An 18,651-nucleotide genomic window follows, 5' to 3' on the forward strand; every position below is an offset into this window, starting at 1 on the left:
TTCCGATTTTCACGGAAACCCGCCGGGCTCTGGCCATTGATGCATAGAACAGCCTCAGAGATTTTGGGAGGGATCAGAGGTGGCGTTGGGAAGGGAGTGTGTTGCAGCTGGCTGGCCAAGTGGAGAAATCCCATCACGGGAAGTGCAGCCCCTCGATTAGTTCATCTGGTTAATTTTTCAGACATGTTCCAGGTGTGTAAGTTCCACCTTGCACTTGCTGGGGACCAGACACTTGGTGCTGGATCGCCTGGTGTGGGTGGTGCTGTAAATACACCCCCTCTCCCCAGCATTTGCCCACTCAACCCAATGGCGCTAACCCTGCCGGGCTGTGAACACCACGAACCCAACGGGGCCTGAGGACGTGTCAGGCAAGATTGAAATTAGTTTCACTTGGGAATCAGATGTGGGAGAACGGAGAAGAGGGAAATGTTTCACAGGTCTAGTAAGAGCCTGAAAATTTCTCTTTCCATTGGAAAACTGCAGGAGCAAGGAGTCCTGTCTCCCATTCCCCTTTAGTCCAACCACTAGACCGCACTCCCCTCCCAGAGCTGGGGAAAGAACCCAGGAGTCCTGGCTCCCATTCTCCTTTAGTCCAACCACTAGACCGCACTCTCCTCCCAGAGCTGGGGAAAGAACCCAGGAGTCCTGGCTCCCATTCCCCTTTAGTCCAACCACTAGACCCCACTCTGCTTCTAGAGCCAAGGATAAAACCCAGTAGTCTTGGCTCCCAGCCCTGCCTTGGTCTAACCACTATACCCTACTCCCCTCTGTCTGTCCCTTGAAGCCAGCACCAGAGGAGATTATGCAGAGAGTCCGGGAGGACGTCCCCTGCTCCATCTGCCTGGATATCTTGGATGACCCCGTCTCCATTGAGTGCGGCCACAAAGTCTGCCGGGGCTGCCTCGCGGCTCACTGCAGCTCGGTGTCGTCCCAGACATACCGGTGCCCCGAGTGCGGCCACCCCTGCTCCAAGCACAGGATGATCCCAGACACACGCATCAAAAACCTGGTGGAGAAAATCGGAGACACACCACAGGAGGGGAGAGAGACAGAGCGGGTGAGAATAGTGGATGCTGGAAACGGGACACGGGGCCTTTCTCCGCTAGGGGGTGCTGGCTCTGATCCAGGAGGCCGGTGACCGGCTGACCCAGGGGGTGGGAATGGGACATGGGGCCTTTCCCTCCAGGGGGAATCAGCTCTGATCTGACACCAGGGCGGGGGACAGGCTGGCTCAGGGGGATGGGAATGGGGCAGGGGGCTCTGCTCTGGGGAGCTGGGGACTGGCTGGCTCAGGGGCGGGGTCCCAGCTCTGACCCTGCTCTCTCCCTGCAGCAGGGGCCAGGGGCTCAGCCAGCGCCGGGGCGCCCGGTGCAGCTGGCGCATCTGGACAAGGAAGGGGTCCTGATCCTGGACAAGGAGGCCCTGAGTCTCTGCCTGGAGCAGGGTGGGGCGGGGGACGCCCCCGTCTGCCTGGTGTCCATCATCGGGGAGCAGCGCCGGGGCAAATCCTTCCTGCTGAACTGCCTGCTGTGCCTGCTCCGGAGCCCGGTGAGTGTAAACGGGAGCAGGAGTGAGCTGTGGGTGTGAGCGGCCCCATCCTGCCCCCTGCTGGAGGAATCAGAGCTGCACACGTGTCTGTGAGTGCCCCCCTCCACACGTCCAGGTAGCTGGAGCCATGGCTGGACCCTAGTGTGTCTCTCTGTCTAAAAGTAGTGTGTCTGTCTATCTGTTTGCACCCTAACGTGTCCATCTGTCTATCAGATTCCGAGCACGCCCACCCATCACCAAGTATTCCTCACCACCCCCACCCCGCGCTCGCACAGTGAACTCCCTGTGACGGTTTGGGGTTCAACCCAGACTAGGGAGGGGTGTTGTCACCGCCGTCCTCTGCTTTCAATGCTGTGATGGCACCTGGACACCAAGAGGCAGCCGACAAGCCTGCAGGCCACACCCAGGCTCCCACTGTCCCGTTGCTTTTTGCAGAGGGACCCCAGCACCCTGTCCCGAGTCACCCCGAAACCCCCTGCCAAGGTGATGAATTGCTGGGTTTCTTAGAACTGCAAGTTTCGGGTCATGGTCTCAGCCTCCCTGTCCACCCTGCCAGCAAACCCTTCAGGACTTGGCAAGCCCTCTCCCCGTCTTGGGTGAAAGAAACACTGAACCCCGACTCCTGGGCTCCCCAGAGACGTCTCCCCGCAGTGCCCATCCCACTCCTGCAACACGCCCAGAAACCATTCAGTGCGTTGCTCCTGGACGGAGACAATGCGCTGCCCCTTATCGATTTAACCGAGTGTGGCAAACACGCTGATCCCAATCCCAGCCCTGGGCCGGTTAATATCCAAAGTCAGACAAGGCTGATTAAAGAAAAGGCCCCAGGGTTAGGTGACACCTCGTGTGAGGAGTAAAGCTGGAAAGGGCGACACGCAAAGAGAAGGGAGAATACGCTTCCCAGTCTAATGCTGAACTTCTGCAAGTCACAGTCTTGGCCGTGGCAGGTTTCTCCCCTCCAGTCATTTCCTGGAGCCTTCAGCCCCCTTGGTCGAAGGACCCACCATTCTGTGATTTCAGGAGCTCTGTTCTGGTTAGTCCCACCAGTGTAGGATAACGCCAATGTCTCTGTCCTAAATATAAAGGGAAGGGTAAACCCCTTTAAAATCCCTCCTGGCCAGAGGAAAAACCCTTTCACCTGGAAAGGGTTAAGAAGTTAGGATAACCTCGCTGGCACCTGACCAAAATGACCAATGAGGAGACAAGATACTTTCAAAGCTGGAGGGGGGGGGAGAAACAAAGCCTCTCTCTCTGTCTGTGTGATGCTTTTGCCGGGGACAGAACAGGAATGGAGTCTTAGAATTTAGTAAGTAATCTAGCTAGAGATGCGTTAGATTCTGTTTTGTTTAAATGGCTGAGAAAATAAGCTGTGCTGAATGGAATGGAGATTCCTGTTTTTGTGTTTTTTTGCAACTTAAGGTTTTGCCTAGATGGATTCTCTATGTTTTGAATCTGATTACCCTGTAAGGTATCTACCATCCTGATTTTACAGAGGTGATTCTTTTACTTTTTCTTTAATAAAAATTCTTCTCTTAAGAACCTGATTGCTTTTTCATTGTTCTTAAGATCCAAGGGTTTGGGTCTGTGTTCACCTATGCAAATTGGTGAGGATTTTTATCACGCCTTCCCCAGGAAAGGGGGGTGTAGGGTTTGGGGAGGATTTTGGGGGGAGAGACGTTTCCAAGTGGGCTCTTTCCCGGTTATGTATCTTTTAGACGCTTGGTGGTGGCAGCAATAAAGTCCAAGGGCAAAAGGTAAAATAGTTTGTACCTGGTAAGATAAGCTTAGGGGGTTTTCATGCATGTCCCCACATCTGTACCCTAGAGTTCAGAGTGGGGAAGGAACCTTCACAGTCTCTTTGCCCCGCTCCTATTACCCCAAAGTCTGATGTCTCTGTTTAAGGCGTAATACCAGCGAGTATTCAAATTTCTCCTCTAGCTTTAATACAGACCTTGCAGAGTGATATTTATCGCCTGTGGGTCACTGACTTTCAGCGAAGGCCTCACTCGAGACACTTTTGATAACACAGGAATATTGTAGATGAGCCATTGAGTCAATGATTTATTTGAGGTTCAGGCCCTCCCCCGCCTCTTTATAGCCCAGGAAACCATTGAAATGTGTCCTTTGAAAATTCAAACCTAGCCTAAGCATCTCTCTCCCGCTGGGAAGTTGTGGGGTTATCTCTGCCCCTCGGTGGCTTGCTGTCTTTGTGTAGCTTCTATGGAAATACATTTCCAATATCCCGCGGTTTCCCTTGGAGACCCAGTCAAGCAGGTTATCACCTTCCCTGGCCCAGGGCAGCCCGGCTGATGCATGCTTTGTCATACACATTTTAAGAGCATAATTCTCGTGCACGGCCACACCCCTTTGTGCAGACCCCATGCAGACGTGACGCACGAATATTAAAGACCCACGAGGGCTGAGTTTGCCACTGAGATGCCACCTGCCACCCATTGGGTCTGGAGCCTGACACCAGGGTGTGAGGTGCAGAGAGTCCATCAGGCCTGTCAAGAGTTGGTGACACAGAGCAGTTTGACCCACCAATTGGCCTGTGTCACCCCCCATACCCACCCCCCGAGGCCTGGGGATTGACAGGTTGTTGAGAGATGGGCCCAGTCACTCTCATCCTCCACCCTGATCTGACTGCCCCCCTCCCGGCAGGATGCGAGGGACGGGTCATGGATGGGCCAGGAGGACGAGCTCCTGGAGGGGTTCGAGTGGCGCGCCGACATGCAGCAAGTCACCAAGGGGGTGTGGGCATGGAGTCAGCCCTTCTGGGTCCTGGCCAAGGGTGAGAAGGTAAGTGGGGGCATTGGGGGTGCACAGGGAAGGGGGAGGAGGCCATGGGGGGGTTGGGAGAAGGGAAAGGGGAACAGGGTAGAGGGCTGGGAACAGAGGGAATGAGGGAAACCGGGAGGGATGGACAGAGATGTGGGAAGGAGGCCCCAGGGGAACCCACTGGAGAGAGAACAGGTGGGAATGGAGAAGAGCGAGAGGAGGGAACTAACACTGGGGCGGGTGACAACGAGATGCCAGGCGCCCTCAGGGCAGAGCAGGGGTCAGGCTCTGGGGGCGGAGGGGCCGTGCGCGGCTGGACAAAGCCGGGAGCTGACCTGGGGCTCTCCCTCTTGGCCCCGCCAGGTGGCCGTGCTGCTGGTGGACACCGAGGGCTCCATGGACATTGAAAGGAACAAGGAGACCAGCATCAAACTCTCCGCCTTGTCCATGCTGCTCAGCTCCTACCAGGTTGGGGGGCTCAGTGGGGGGGGCTGTGCTGTAGGGTGTGGGGCAGAGGCTCAGCAGGGGGCGCTCTCCCCTGGCAGTCAGGGCTGGCCCCAGTGCGGCACTAGGGGGCGCTGTGCTGCAGGGAGCGGGGCAGGGGCTCAGCAGGGGGCGCTCTCCCCTGGCAGGCTGGGCAGGCCCCGATGCCCCCTGCGGCACTAGGGGGCGCTGTGCTCGGGGCGGGTGACGTGGCTGGGAAGGGGCCTGGGCCGGCCGGCCCTGCTCGTTGCTGTAGCTCTGTCTGTCCCCTGGCTATTTGCAGATACTGAACATTGGCTGTCGGGTGAAGGACCCGGATCTCGAGTACCTGGAGGTGAGGCCAGCAGCGAGACGCAGAACGTGGCCAGGCCAGGTTCACCCATTAGCCCCTCAGGGTTATTATCCCTCCACATAGGTCCTATGGGGAAACTGAGGCCCAGAGAGAAAAAACGACTCTCCCATGGTCACATGGGCCTCTGGGGTCAGCACTGTCACCGCACGGCCCAGCCTGGCTCTCTGCTCCCAGATGTCCCGTGTGGGCCACTGGGCCAAAGGGCCAAAGTTAGGACCCCTCCCTCCCCTCCAGCCCAGCTCCGCCGTCGGTGGGAAGCTGCTGGGGCCAGGGCCTGGGGCGGTCGCTCTGCCCCCGGTTCTGCTTTGCTCTTCTCACCAGGCTCTTACCCAGCCCCAGCCCCGCCGGATGGAGCCCCTGGCAGTCGTGCTCTTAGCGACGTCACTGCCGCCTGTGGCATATGGCGTGTCCTGTCCCTGCACCGCGCCCTGGGGAGATTCTCTGTGCGGGACTCGGGTTGGATCTGGCGAGCCCTGGAACCAGACTGGCTCCTCCCCGGGGCATAGTGCACGGAAAAGTGGGGTGTGCCCAATGGCTATCCCCCCCAGCACCAGACCCCTGTACCCCACGGCCTCCCCTGACCCCGTTGGCTGGGAACATCCCGCTTCTCTCTGTCCCATGGAAAATGTCTCCGTCCATCTCCAGCTTTGTTTTGCACTTGTCAGGCCTCACTGCGAAGGGAGCAGATCAGACTGGGGGTGTGGGTGACCAGGCCCCTTTGCGCTTCACAGGAAGGATCCCCGCGCCCAGTGTAAACACCTCCCAGCCCCCAGACTCACCCGCCCCCACACTCTGTTCTCTTCACTCCGCAGATATTTGTGCAGGTGGCTGAAGTGGTGGGAGAGGCCTATGGACTGGACCCCATTCAGGTGAGACGGCTTCCTCCCCCCATCACCCACCCTGCCCCATGTATCCCCACTTTGCACTCCTCCCCCACTCCACAGCATGCTCCTGCCCCATGCACCCCCTGCCCCACTCCCGAGGGGTTGAGGTTACCCCAGCAGACACTGTCCTTCTCCACGTCCCAGCCTTCACCCCACCCCCAGTGACTCCCACTCCCCTCCTGTCTCCCCTGCAGCATCTAGACCTGCTGGTGAGGGATTGGAGCAGCTCCCAGGTCCTCGGAGCCCAGGGTGGGGAGCAGCATCTCAGACACGTCAGACAGGTGAGTGTGGGGTTTTGGGTGGGGGTGGGGAATGGGAGATGGAGCCTTTCCCACCTGGTGTGGGTCGGCTCTGAGTGTGTCTCCACTCATCAGTTATTGTTGCTCGCTGCATTTCACTGCTGTAAGCTCTGTACATCGATATAACGATCCCCCCGGCTCCGGCAGATGCTGGCGGCGACGTCCCCTTGCAAACACCCCAAGGCCCTGGAAATGCTGAAGAGAAACAGCACCCGCTGTTACCTGATGCCCTTCCCCGGCAAGCGGATCGTGACTGGGATGGAGGGAACCCTGAGAGGTAACGGAGCCGGGAGAGTGGCTCTGAGCCCCTGCCACGTGCAGAGCAACCCAGCTGGGTCACCGCACACGCCAGCGTGTGGAAGGTAGAGAAGGGGGATTAAATCCACCTTTGTCCGTCTCTCTCCCCTTCGCAGGCATGGATGAGGATTTCTGGGAGTGGCTCAGGGACTACATCACCGCCGTGGTGGGCTCGGCCAGTCGACATGTCCGGAGGGACCGGCACGGGGAGCTGCTCACCGGGACACAGCTCGCTGCCAAGATAAAGGTGGGGACCGGCCAGCTGTGCTGCAGGGATCGGGATGGGGTGCTCTCCGCTGGCACTCAGTGATGACCCCAGTGCCCGTGTGGCATCACTGTGCAGCTGTTCCCCTGCTTCCCTGCCCCAGAGGTGGCTGCATCTCACAGCTGGGCAAGCCCTCCACAGGGCTTTGAAAGGCTGGGAACATGGGGAGTCTGTGATGTGATGATTTCTTTTTGTTCCTTTGCAGAATTTATCTGATATGATGAAGAAGCATTGCTTCGGCTTCTCCTCTCCCTGTCAGGTACCGTCTCTCTCTCTCTCTCTCTGACCTGATCGTGGGGTGTCTCCCCTCATCCGTCCATGCCAGGCCTGGGACAATACTGGGAACTGGGTCCATTCTGCCGGAGGTGACTGGGAAATCTGGGTCTGCGTGAAATCTCAGGTTCTTGGACTCCGGGGTAGAAGAATTTGACTAGCGTGGGGGACGACTGGCACTGGAGTGTTCGCCAGCCTACGGACACATCTCCAATCCATGAGACCCACGTCACCAAAACCTGTTTTTCCCCAGGAGATGCCTGTCCGCATTTAAACAAGAGGAGTTTGTTAGAGCTGGTCCAAAGACGGGGGTGTTCTTCCTGAAGAAAACTTGGAGTTTCCAGCAAAACCCCCAAATATCTCTTGTATGGAAAGGCCACTGCCGCAGCTCCTGGGAACTTGTGTCTCACGTTCTCCATTCTCCTCTATGGGTTGAGCACCCTGATTAGACTACACCTCCCATGATGCACTGAAGGCACCATGCACCACCACCCCTCGCCAAGGGATAAGACCCTGGTGCTGCATCATGGGGGATGTATCTTGGGCAACCCATCCATCCTCCCCAATCTCCTCTATGGGTTGGTGTAATGGCGTGGCACGCACCTCTCACGAGTGCCCCTTCTGGTCGGGTGTGTCTGCACTTCTTTAACCAGCCCCATCCCCAGGATCAGGCCACACCCCAGGGCTTCCTCCCTGGAGACGATAGTTTTGCCCTCTCTAGGTCTGTTCTGACCCCAGCTCTCCAGCCAGACAGCTCAGATCCCTTTCTGTGAGTTTAATCACTGTCCAAGTGTAGGCCACTTCCCCAGGGACTTATAGGGGGATCCGGGCCCACCCACTACTCTAGGTCCCAGCCCCAGGGACCCTAACAATAGCAACCGTGCACCACTGTATCCCTTTAGCAAAAATGCCTTGAGTTCCCTGGGCCCCTTCCCATGGCCCCAGCCTTCACCGACACCGTATCCTTAGCTGAGGGCCTTTCTAAATTCAGGCCCAGCAGCCAGCCAGGAGCTCTTCCTCACTCCCCTGGTCCCTCCTAGCACTGAGCTCTCCATTATGGTGCAGTTCCCTTTGGCCAACCAGGAGCCCGCATCTGTACTCCACTGGCTCCTGCAAGGAACTGCCTATCTCTGCCTCTGCTGCTCCTTTTTACAGGGCTCTCCTGGGCCCCTATTGGCTGCTCCCTGCAGCCTCTCTGATTGGCCACTTCCCCTGCAGCCATTCAAGCCTGCTTGGAGGACCTCTTCACTGCTCCTTTCCTGGGACAAGTGCGGCAGGACCCTGAGGCCTCCAGCTGTGGGTCTCTGGGCCTAGTCCAGCCCGTCACACTTGGGCTTCCGGCTTTGACTGCATCTGCCATGAGCCCAGCTAATAGAGAAGAATGGGACGTTGGGGCAACCAAACTACATCTCCCATCATGCACCACGGTGTCCTCTCTTGCTAAGGGGTGGTGGTGCATCATGGCTGCAGGGCAGCATGGGAGGTGTAGTCTGAGTGCTTGGTGTATCGAGGAGAGTCAGGCATCTGAACCACATTTCCCATGATGCACCAGCATCTCCTCTCTTGCTGTGTGTCTCATGGCCCCAGGGAACCATGGGAGGCACATGCAGTGGCAGGGAGCAGGATAAGGTGGATCCAGGGGCTCTATCCACTGGCACGCTCTGCAGAGCAGGGCGTAGCCACAGCAGAGCACGGATCTTTCTACGTAGTGTCACGGGGCCTCTGGGGAGCTGGGAATCGGGCCGGCTGAGCAGAACTTCTGCCCTGGCTCCTTCGGTCTGATGTGCCAGCCGGGCAGCGTTTCAGCACAGCCCTCACCAAGCCCTTCACGTCCGAGTCACGCCGCCTTCCCCCGCAGCCGGGCAGGAGGCTGCGTAGACAGACCCTGTGATGTGGACTGTAAAGTTCTCTTGGTCAGATCGGCTGGGACGGGTGCTACCCAGGGAATCTTCTAGAGGAGAATTGGGGTGGGGGGTCTTCTCTGCATGGGGGGGAATAGACCGGCCTAGCTATTCAGGAATAACTCCTCCGCAATAGCCACTCCAGCCCAGCGCCAGAGCAGAGGCGGTTCCAGATTCATTGCTCCTCCACCACAAGATTTAACCCAGCCAGAACACCGAGAGCTGAGAGTCACACCCAAACCACCTGCCTCCTGGCGATCGATAAAAGCCCCCACACACCACCAGACCCGTGAGAGCCGGCGTCACGGATGTGCTCTCGGGGGTTTGCAAAGTCTGCGAGCACATCGGTGATGCCGGCTGGGACAGGGGTTTGCAAAGTCCTCGGCTAGAGGAAAGTGACGTCAGTGCAAAGTGCAGGTCGGGGCGGGGAAGGGAGCCGAGGCGGGGTTGCCGGAAGGTCAGACGGCCCACCGGTGCTGCCCGAAGCTCCAAGCACTTGCCGCACGGGCTAGCGGAGTCGCTCTGTTATGTGAGGCTGCAGCCACTTGGTCAGGGGCAACCAAACCACATCCGGCCCGCGGGACCGTCCTGCCTGGCCCCTGAGCTCCTGGCCAGGGAGGCTCCCCCCCGGCTCCTCCCCTGCTGTCCCCCTGCCCCACAGCCTCAGTGCACCACGCTGCCAGCGCTCTGGCCCGCCGCTCCTGAGCGGTGCCCCCCAGCTGCCAGACACTCTGCTCTGAGAGGCATGGTAAGTGGGGTGGGGGGTTGGATGAGGGGCAGGGAGTCCTGGGGGAGCAGTCAGGGGAAAGGGAGCGGGGGGCGGTTGGATGGGGCGGAGGTTCTGGGGAGGGGGGGGGCGGTCAGGGGAGAGGGAACGGGGGGTTTGGATAGGGCGTGGGAATCCCGGGGGTCTGTCAGGGAGGCAGGGGTGTGGATAGGGGTCGGGGCAGTCAGGGGACAGGGAGCAGGAGGCAGTGGGTAGGGGGTGAGGTCCTGGGGGGCAGTTAGGATGGGAGGTCTAGGGGGCAGTCAGGGGACAAGGAGCAGGGGGGATTAGATAGGGGGTGGGGTCCCGGCGGTGGTGGTGGTTAGGGGCGGGCGGGGTCCTCTGGAGGGGGCAGTCAGGGGACAGGGAGCAGGGGGGATTAGATAGGGGGTGGGGTCCCGGCGGTGGTGGTTAGGGGCAGGCGGGGTCCTCTGGAGGGGGCAGTCAGGGGACAAGGAGCAGGGGGTGTTGGATGGGTTTGGGGTTCTGAGGGGGGCGGGAAGTGGGTGGAGGCAGATAGGGGCCGGGGCCAGGCTGCTTGGGGAGGCCCAGCCTTCCCTACCCCGGCCTCCATACAATTTTGCAACCCCGATGTGGCCTTCGGGCCAAAAAGTTTGCCCGCCCCTGCACAAGGTGGAGTTGGGGCCCCGCGACCTGCGGCTTGCCCCAGCCTTGTTCTCCCTGCGCAGATGGCCATCACCTTCCACAACGAGAGAGCCATGGACAGAGCCCGCCGAGACCACGCTGACTTTCTGAGAGAGAAGGTGCGTTTGGCGGGGTGTGTCCCCAGTTAGGGGAACCCCAGAGAACCATCCAAGCCAGCCCCACGGGCTCTGGACTTCGGGGCAGGAGACGGGAGTTCGCATCTCCAGCTCCCAGGGTGGTTGCAGAGACGGGAGACCCCAACCCTCGCCCAAGGGGGGGCCCGATTTCAGTCAGGGGGGTCTGTGCATCGCCCGGCATGATGGCAGCTGGATCTCCATCAGGAGGCGTGAGCCTCACCCAGGATAATGGAGGCCGGACTGTGCAGTGCCGGGCACAATGGGAGCCCTGATCTCACTTGGTGAGGGTCTGGGCAGTCCCTGGAGTGACGTGAGCCCCAGCCTCCGGCCAGGTCTGTGCCATACCGGGCGTGAGGGGGGGCCCCCATCTCGGTCAGGGGGGTGGGGTCAGTCCAGCAATTGCCCCTTCTAACGCTCTTGGCCGTCTCCTCTCCCGGCGGATGCAGGACGGCGACTCCCAGACCCTGATCTCCTGCCTGAAGGTGCGGCCGGGCAAGATGGCGGAGCTGTTCGCGGAGCGGCGTGGGCAGCTGCTGGGGCGGTGCCGGACGGACATGCGGGAGCCGGCGCCGGAGAAAGCGGCCCAGCTGACGGAGCTGGAGGAGGAGTTGACAGGGGAGGCCGAGACCTTCCTGCAGAGCTACGGGAAGCGCTTCAAGGAATTCGTCATCGCGGCGGGCGTGGGCGCGGGGGCGCTGGTGCTGGCCCAGGTGGGCGGCGCTGCCGGTGCCGGGATCGCTGCGGCCGCTGCTCTCGGCATGGCTGAGGCAGCAGCCCTTGGCGCTGGCGTGGGTGCCGTGGCTGGGATCTGCGTGGGCGGGGGCGTGGGCGGCAGTATCTCTCGGAGGGATACGATGAGGGCCGAGGCCACCGCCGGCCAAAGGGAGCAAGGGGATGGCACCGAGGAGCAGTCCGATGAGGTTCCCCTGATCTGATCGGTTCCCCCACCCCCCACCCCGGTCTGGGGTGACGACGGAGGTGACAGGGCGGCGGCGTGGCCCAGACACGTCACCCACACACCACGGCCGAGCAGGGGGGTCGCCGCCCACAGGTTCTAAGAAGGGACATTGGTCCAACCCGCTCTTGAAAACCTCCAACCACTGTGTGGCACCCAGGCCCATCGGCACCCGCTGGCAGAGGGTTCAGTGCTCAGCGTCAGCAGCTTCTAACAGGTCTGTCAAACTCGCTGCATCTAACACACCGCTATATATAGGGGTATATAGCCATAAATGGTCACGGTATAGAGCCATACGTAGTGTCTTGTAATGTATCAAATGGAAGCCGGGAGCACGCTGGGCATTAATGTCTGTGTGTAATGTGTAACTGTCAGGGAGGGAGGATTTATGCATATATGGACATGTGGAAAACTTCTTTTCAAGTCTGAATAAAGGCAGGATCGACAGACAAGTTTCTGCCAGACAATGGACGTACATTCGCCCGTCCACCTCAGATGACGTCAATTAAGCCTTGTAAGCCAGCCCCGTGGATGCCTCACTGACATACGAATGATGCATCCGATGAAGTGAGCTGTAGCTCACGAAAGCTTATGCTCAAATAAATTGGTTAGTCTCTAAGGGGCCACAAGTCCTCCTTTTCTTTTTGCGAATACAGACTAACACGGCTGCTACTCTGACACCTGACACACAAAGATAACACAAAGATGTGGGGTCACCACACTGGAGAATAAACCATGGCGGGTGGAAACATCCTCCTGACTTTGGGGCCACACAGACTTTTGGGGGGCTGGATAGAAGGAGAAGGTAAAAGGACGCCCCTGTATCCTTCACCGCCGAAGCAAGAGGACAGCGATTTGCCAAAGAGGGGGCCGAGGGATCGGTCTGAGATGCAAGGAGCTTGGTTTAGGTGAGGTAACCTCCTTTACCCTGTTACGTTTGCACTCTAAGAAGCGCGTTACACTTTTGCTGCGTACGTGCCGCCCTTTTACCATCAGCATCGGCAGCAACAAGGGCTGGGTCCTTATTTTAGGGGATTCGCTACAATTTCTTAACTTTCGGCTCTAGCCCCCCAGCTGTCTGGGAAGCTGTAACCTTGCTGGGTGCCTTTGCCAGGCAAGTTTGTACCCACTCGCCAGCGCCGAGGTTGGAAGGAATGAAGTTTGCTGGGGGCAGGAAAGGGAAGGGAAGGGCCGGGTTGAACTGGCGATGTATATTTGCAGTTTAACGCCTTCCGCCGCCGTGTACCTCAGGCTGCATCAGTCACAGTCCCAAATAGATGGGACCCTGAACACAGTTTGTTCTGCCCCCCACCCTCAGCTCATGTCTCCCCGACATCCTCGCTCCCGGTTTGGGTTCCAGGAGTTCAGGAAAACCAGGGTCCCTGCTCCGTGGGCAGCTCCGGGGCGCTACGGCCCGCCCAGCAATAGCAGTTCCAGAAGCTGGGACAGGGAGGCCTCACGGGAGTCACTCAGCTGCTGTAGGCGGTTGCTGTGAATCCTTCTGCTGCCGCTCTGGGACGTGCACCTGCTCTCCCGCGGCGGCTCCCCCACCAGACACGGTGGCCTATCGATGGTTCCAGCCGCTGCTTTGTTCGGCTGCTTGGGCACCCAGAACGGCCGCTGGGCTCTAATATCTGCTCCTCCCAGGCTGGACAACTGGCCCCCCGGTGAGCTCTGCCTCCCCAGGGCAATTCCAGCGCTTAGCTCAGCTCTTTGAGCTACAAGGGGGTCGGGGGCTTTAAGCACCAGCCACGTCCCTACTGCCCCAAAATGTATTCGCTCCACCAACCTGCAGTCTCTCTCTCCTTCCCTTGTGCTGCGTCCAGGGCCTCTTACCTCACCTCAGCCAACAATCATGTCTTTGAGGGGACCTGATACCTGGTCCTTGTCCAGGTGGGTTCCCCACAAGGCATGCTCCAAAATATGGCCCCAAATCCAAACTTTAGTCCAACGATATCCCAATGTCCCCAGACTACCTCCAATTAACATGCAAAAGAAGTATCGATGTGCTCACTTGACTGCCCTGGCTCTCCAATCGATGCCATCAGAGCGGCCGCTCAATTACCCCCTGCCTCTCGTAGGGTTCAGGTCACAGGGCTGACACGTCACACCCTTCGGTTTCCATAACCCTGGCTCACCATGTCTATGAACCTTTGAATCTCTGTTCTCGGTTCAGAAACTTAGGTCTGGTTGACACTACAGAGCTAGGGTCAGGGCCATCCTTAGGGGGTGTGTGGCCAGGGACAACCCCCCCTTCTGGCTGGGGCCCCTCCCCCACTCCACCCCTTCCCCTAAACCCCCACCCACCTCTTCCACCCCGTCCCATGAGCGACACCAGGAGCCGGCGGGATGGAGCAGAACGGGGTGGGGTTGGCTGCGGCTGGGTCACTCGCTTTTGCCAGCACCTGGCACTCCGTTAACCCACCAGGCCACCCTGGACCTCACGTCCAGAAGCACGGGGCCCCCCAAAGCACAGGGCCCGGAACAGTTGCCCCAGTCTATCCTATGGATGGGACGGCTCTGGCTAGCATAACACAAGGTAGCTCACATCGACCTGACTCTGGAAGTGTCTTCCCTAACCTTTTGCTGCTGCCGATGTAAGTGCCCCACTGCACCAACTTAATAACTCCACCTCCGCGAGCGGCCTAGAGTCAAGGTCGATGTAATTAGGTTGATGCATGTAAATGGTGACACTGCGCTGCTTACGTCAACTGTTAATGGCTTTCACGAGCCTTCCCACAATGCCCCACACTGACAGTACAATCGATACAAGCCCTGCTGATAAGGACACGCACCACCGACACAAGGAGAAAAGTGTAGCCACGCACAAGCGATGTAATTACTGCGGTGGCTGTATGCTGACGTACGTTAGCATCAGTGATGTTGATGTCTTATCAGGCCTGTATGTTTGCCTGAGCTAGACTTTTTTGCCCTTTTGACTTTTGATACTTTTATATACTTACTAATGTAAGCGGAGTCTGAATGAGGTCTCCCCTGACATCTAGTGGTGAGTTGTGCGAAAGGACTTCAGGAGCTGATCTCATTTGCATGGACACACCCACCCTGCCTAAGTGCTCAGCATGATTGGATTGCTTGCCCAAGTGATCACTTGTGTCTGGTGTTGGATCCCCAGTCTCCTTGTTATTGGGGTAGGAGTAATAAAGGGTTGTGTTACCCTTGTTGTGTGAACCGAGGGCAGCAGAAGTGTACCTGGCATACCCTGAAGGAGGGACTCACCCTCACTTGAATGGTACTTGCTAGACAGGGGACATGGGTTCCAAAGTGCCATAAGAAGAAAGGGCTGGTGGTAGGTAATTGTACTTGGTGGGTCTGGGTCTGGGTCTGGCAGACACACCCTTTGACCTTTCTCTTTCCATGGTATAATAAGAGATAATTTAGACTCTATTGAGAGTCTTGTTACATGCTGCAGAGCTAAAATCACTGATAACCAGGTCTAAGTAATAAACCTTTTTTGGGTCAGTGTCTCTATTGCAAGAGACTGCACCAGCAGTGGGTCTCCCTGACTAACAGCTAAAATCACTGAGATCTGTGTGAAGTGGGGGACCCTGAAGACATCTTGGTGAGTGGCCAGCAGGGAAGCTGGCAGAGAGGGGTGGCAATCCGCCATTGGGGCAACTAGCAAGTGCTTGAGCAGCAGAGTGTTTGAGGTGCCTCCTTCTCCCCCCACTTCCATCCAGGGTGGGAGGTGAACTTGGCGGCTGAACCTCTGAACTCTGGGACTGCACTGGCCAAGGACAGCAACTGTGAGTGGGGTGCAGAGAAGGGACGGGCACGTTAAAGGGACTTTTGGGTTGCTGGACTTAAGAACCTGAGGGGAAAAGGACAGTGCCCAACTTACTTGGGGGTGGGTCTTTTGCTCATGGTTTATGTTTATGAATCCTAGTTGCGATGTTTCCACAAATTAATGCAGAGTTAAATCCCTCCTTTTATTAAAAGGTTTTACTACACTCAGGCTCTGTGCTTGCGAGAGGGGAAGTATTGCCTCTCAGAGACACCCAGGGGGTGGTGTGTAATTGTCCCAGGTTACTGGGTGGGGGCTCGAGCCAGTTTTGTGTTGTATTGTTGAAAAGGAACCTCTAGCTATTAAACCAGGCCCTTGTCCTGCTGGCTCTACCTGGCAGAAGGGTGACACGAATCTGTGTGAACAAAGAACCAAGACGCTGTGTGTTGCTTCTGCCTAACTAGTTGGGGGTTTTAGCACAATGAGAACAGATAAGAAACAGAGTTAAAGTGTTACCAGGTATGGTGGGAGTGGAACTTCCCCAGGCCACTGGCTAAAGTGACCTCACTCCGTTCAGTCTCAAAGGGGGCAGAGATGTGACGAAGTGGGGATTTTCCCTTGTTATGTTGTATGTGAGTCTTACTGTTGAGCCGATGAGAGTTTTACTGTTTTGCATGAATACGGTGTGTGGCTCAGTTTCCCTGTGTGCTGCACCAGTTCCTCGGTGGTGGGAATAGAGGTGTGTGACTTTGGCTGAGACCTCTGGGGCAGGTGAGGCTGCTCCAGCTGCCTGCACCTATGCTGTGACCAGTGCCCTTCGTAACCTGAGACCCATGAGGGGGATGCAACCAGGTGATGACCAGGAAGTGAGGCAAAGACAAAGAGGAGGAGCAACGGGCGTGTTGGAGGTTGGGTTGCTGGAAGCTGGAAGTCTGCCTGTTTGGGACTGGAAGATGGGGAGTCCAGGCTGCCTGGTCCATGACTCCCCAAGATGGATTTGGCTGAAAGTCACTGATGTCTGTGTTATCAAGGTCTGTTCTATGCTGTGTTCCTGTCAACTTATAAATTTTTACCAGCTGGCTGAGAGTCACGGCTGACTGTGGAGTTGGAGTGCAGGGCCCTCTGTCTTCCCCAGATCCCCGCCCGAGCGGACTCATTGCAGGAAGTGCACGGCTTGGAAGGGGATGCTGAATGCTCTGAGGTCAGACCCAGGAAGGTAAAAGCTGTGTAAGCTTCTTGCCCTGGCACAGGATGGTCAGAGAGAGGAGGCTTGCTTTCCCAGAGTCCTGACAGGCTTCGTATGGAGTAGTTCCAGAGCACTGGTCCTGTGACTCCATAAAAGTGGTTTGTCAGACAGAGCCCAAAAAAACAACCCTCTGGTCTCCCAGAGGATATGAACCACCTTTGGGTTATGGGGTCCCACAATTAGGGTGTAATCTTACCATGTGTAATCATAATGGTACCTCCATAAAGGAAAATCCCTGAGCGTGCAGTTATGTACATAGAATCATAGGACTGGGAGGGACCTCAAGAGGTCATCTTGTCCAGTCCCTGCACTCATGGGAAGACTATTCTCTAGACCATCCCTGACAGGTGTTTGTCTAATCTGCTCTTAAAAATCTCCAATGATGGAGATTCTACAACCTCCCTAGGCAATTCATTCCAGTGCCTAACCACCCTGAGAGCTAGGAAGTGTTTCCTAATGTCCAACCTAAACCTCCCTTTGCTGCAATTTAAGCCCACTTTTCCTATGGAACTAACCTTTTAAATGTCCAAAGGCACATTCCACCACCATTCTGCGCTTCAGGTAATATGAATACCAAGCTAAAGAAAATACAAATTTAAGCTGGCCAAAGCCAGGAGCTGGAAATACTCTCTGATGGGTGAATGTATGGAATCCTCTGTGGAAGCAAGTGCAACCCACGATCTCCAATGTGTCCTTTCAGACCATTACATGGTGCACCCCCAAGAACGGTGGGTGGACTGAGTACATCCCAAATGCAGTACATACACAGAAGGGTTAAAGCAGCAATTTAGTTGGTGGGTGAGGGAACACACATGGAGTCGTCACCAGAGAAGGGATTCGCGGGCAGCAGGAAACACAGGGTTGGGTGCATGGACCCTGGGGGACAGCTGGGTACCCAAATAACTGATAAGCCAAAATGTGAAACTTCAACATCAAATCAATTAACTACTGGCTCAGCAAGTGTCTGCAATGGTGACAGGATGGAGAAGGGCAGCAGAGGTGAACTGGCAGTTAACTCAATGGACAGGAAACCTGGTAATTTTGGTGGGGGACGGTTTCAGAAGGCTAACCTGGCGGGAGGTGTATATGCTCAGCTAGCAATGTTAATGAATGTCATGAGGGACACATGGGTGGGACGATGTCCTTCAGCTTTAAATCGTGAAGCTAGTCCATAGTTATCCACACTTGCCTGACACACCCATCTGCATGGAAAATAACATCCTCCACCTGTGGGTTTAGCACCTGGGTAATAGTCACCATGATACTTTGGAACAGGACGGTAACAAAGGTGGTCCCCAGGAGCCCTATGGGAGTAAGGAGAAAGGGATTAGCTCACTGGGAACCATTGGGGGATAGAGAGGGAGGGTTGAATGGTGTAAGTTGGACAATAATCAAGTAGAGCAATGTATGTCCATGAAAGATATTTGGATGTGCCCCTCCTCAGTGGCCACAGAAGAGGAGGATCAGTGGCCTGTTGCAAAAGGGGAGTGATTAGGGTGTTGTAGATGGGGTATGATGTGTTTTGCTGGGAATGTACACGATCCTGTAATATAACACTAGGGGGCACAATTATACCAGCACATGATGAAATTACACACATCTACACACTGCCATCAGTGCATGAAAAGGGGTGGCTTTTGAGATTGCTTGTGGTGATAATGTTGTATTCAGGCCTGTATATTTGCCTGAGATAGAGTTTTGCGTCTTGTTTGCCCATTTGACTTTTCATATTTTTATATCCTTCCTAATATGTGTGTGAACAAAGACACTGCATGTTGCTTCTGCCCAACCAGATGGGTTTGCTAGTACAATGAGAAAAGATAAGGAATAGAGTTAAAGCATTGCTGGGTTTGGTGGGAGTTTAATATATGAGTGTACACTTGCAGGACAGTCCTGCCTCAACTCCTCTCCGGAGATAAGGTCAAGCTACCAGTTGGGAGGGGCGAGTGGGATGGGAGGGGTGGGGTGGCATAAGAAACACTAAAAGCCAAACAAATGCCTGGCCTTGTCCAGTGCACAACCTCACTCCTTACCTCTCCCATGCGATACAAAAGAGGTGGTACCAAAGCTCCCAGACTCA

General features: G+C 56.6%; 2 protein-coding genes across 2 annotated transcripts in view; both read left to right on the forward strand.

The window, feature by feature from the left end:
• The window catches only part of LOC140912223 (prostasin-like), a 133,540-nt gene that overhangs the window by 74,024 nt on the left and 40,865 nt on the right, over positions 1-18,651 (forward strand).
• Positions 803-11,563, forward strand: LOC140912302 (RING finger protein 112-like). Its single transcript, XM_073346520.1, has 12 exons — positions 803-1,057; positions 1,333-1,548; positions 4,210-4,347; positions 4,690-4,794; positions 5,093-5,143; positions 5,974-6,030; positions 6,240-6,326; positions 6,492-6,621; positions 6,758-6,888; positions 7,112-7,165; positions 10,536-10,610; positions 11,075-11,563. Exons 1-12 carry the CDS (start codon positions 803-805, stop codon positions 11,561-11,563), a joined length of 1,788 nt encoding a protein of 595 aa, XP_073202621.1.

Source organism: Lepidochelys kempii, chromosome 6 (assembly GCF_965140265.1).
Source record: "Lepidochelys kempii isolate rLepKem1 chromosome 6, rLepKem1.hap2, whole genome shotgun sequence".
Lineage (NCBI taxonomy): Eukaryota > Metazoa > Chordata > Testudines > Cheloniidae > Lepidochelys > Lepidochelys kempii.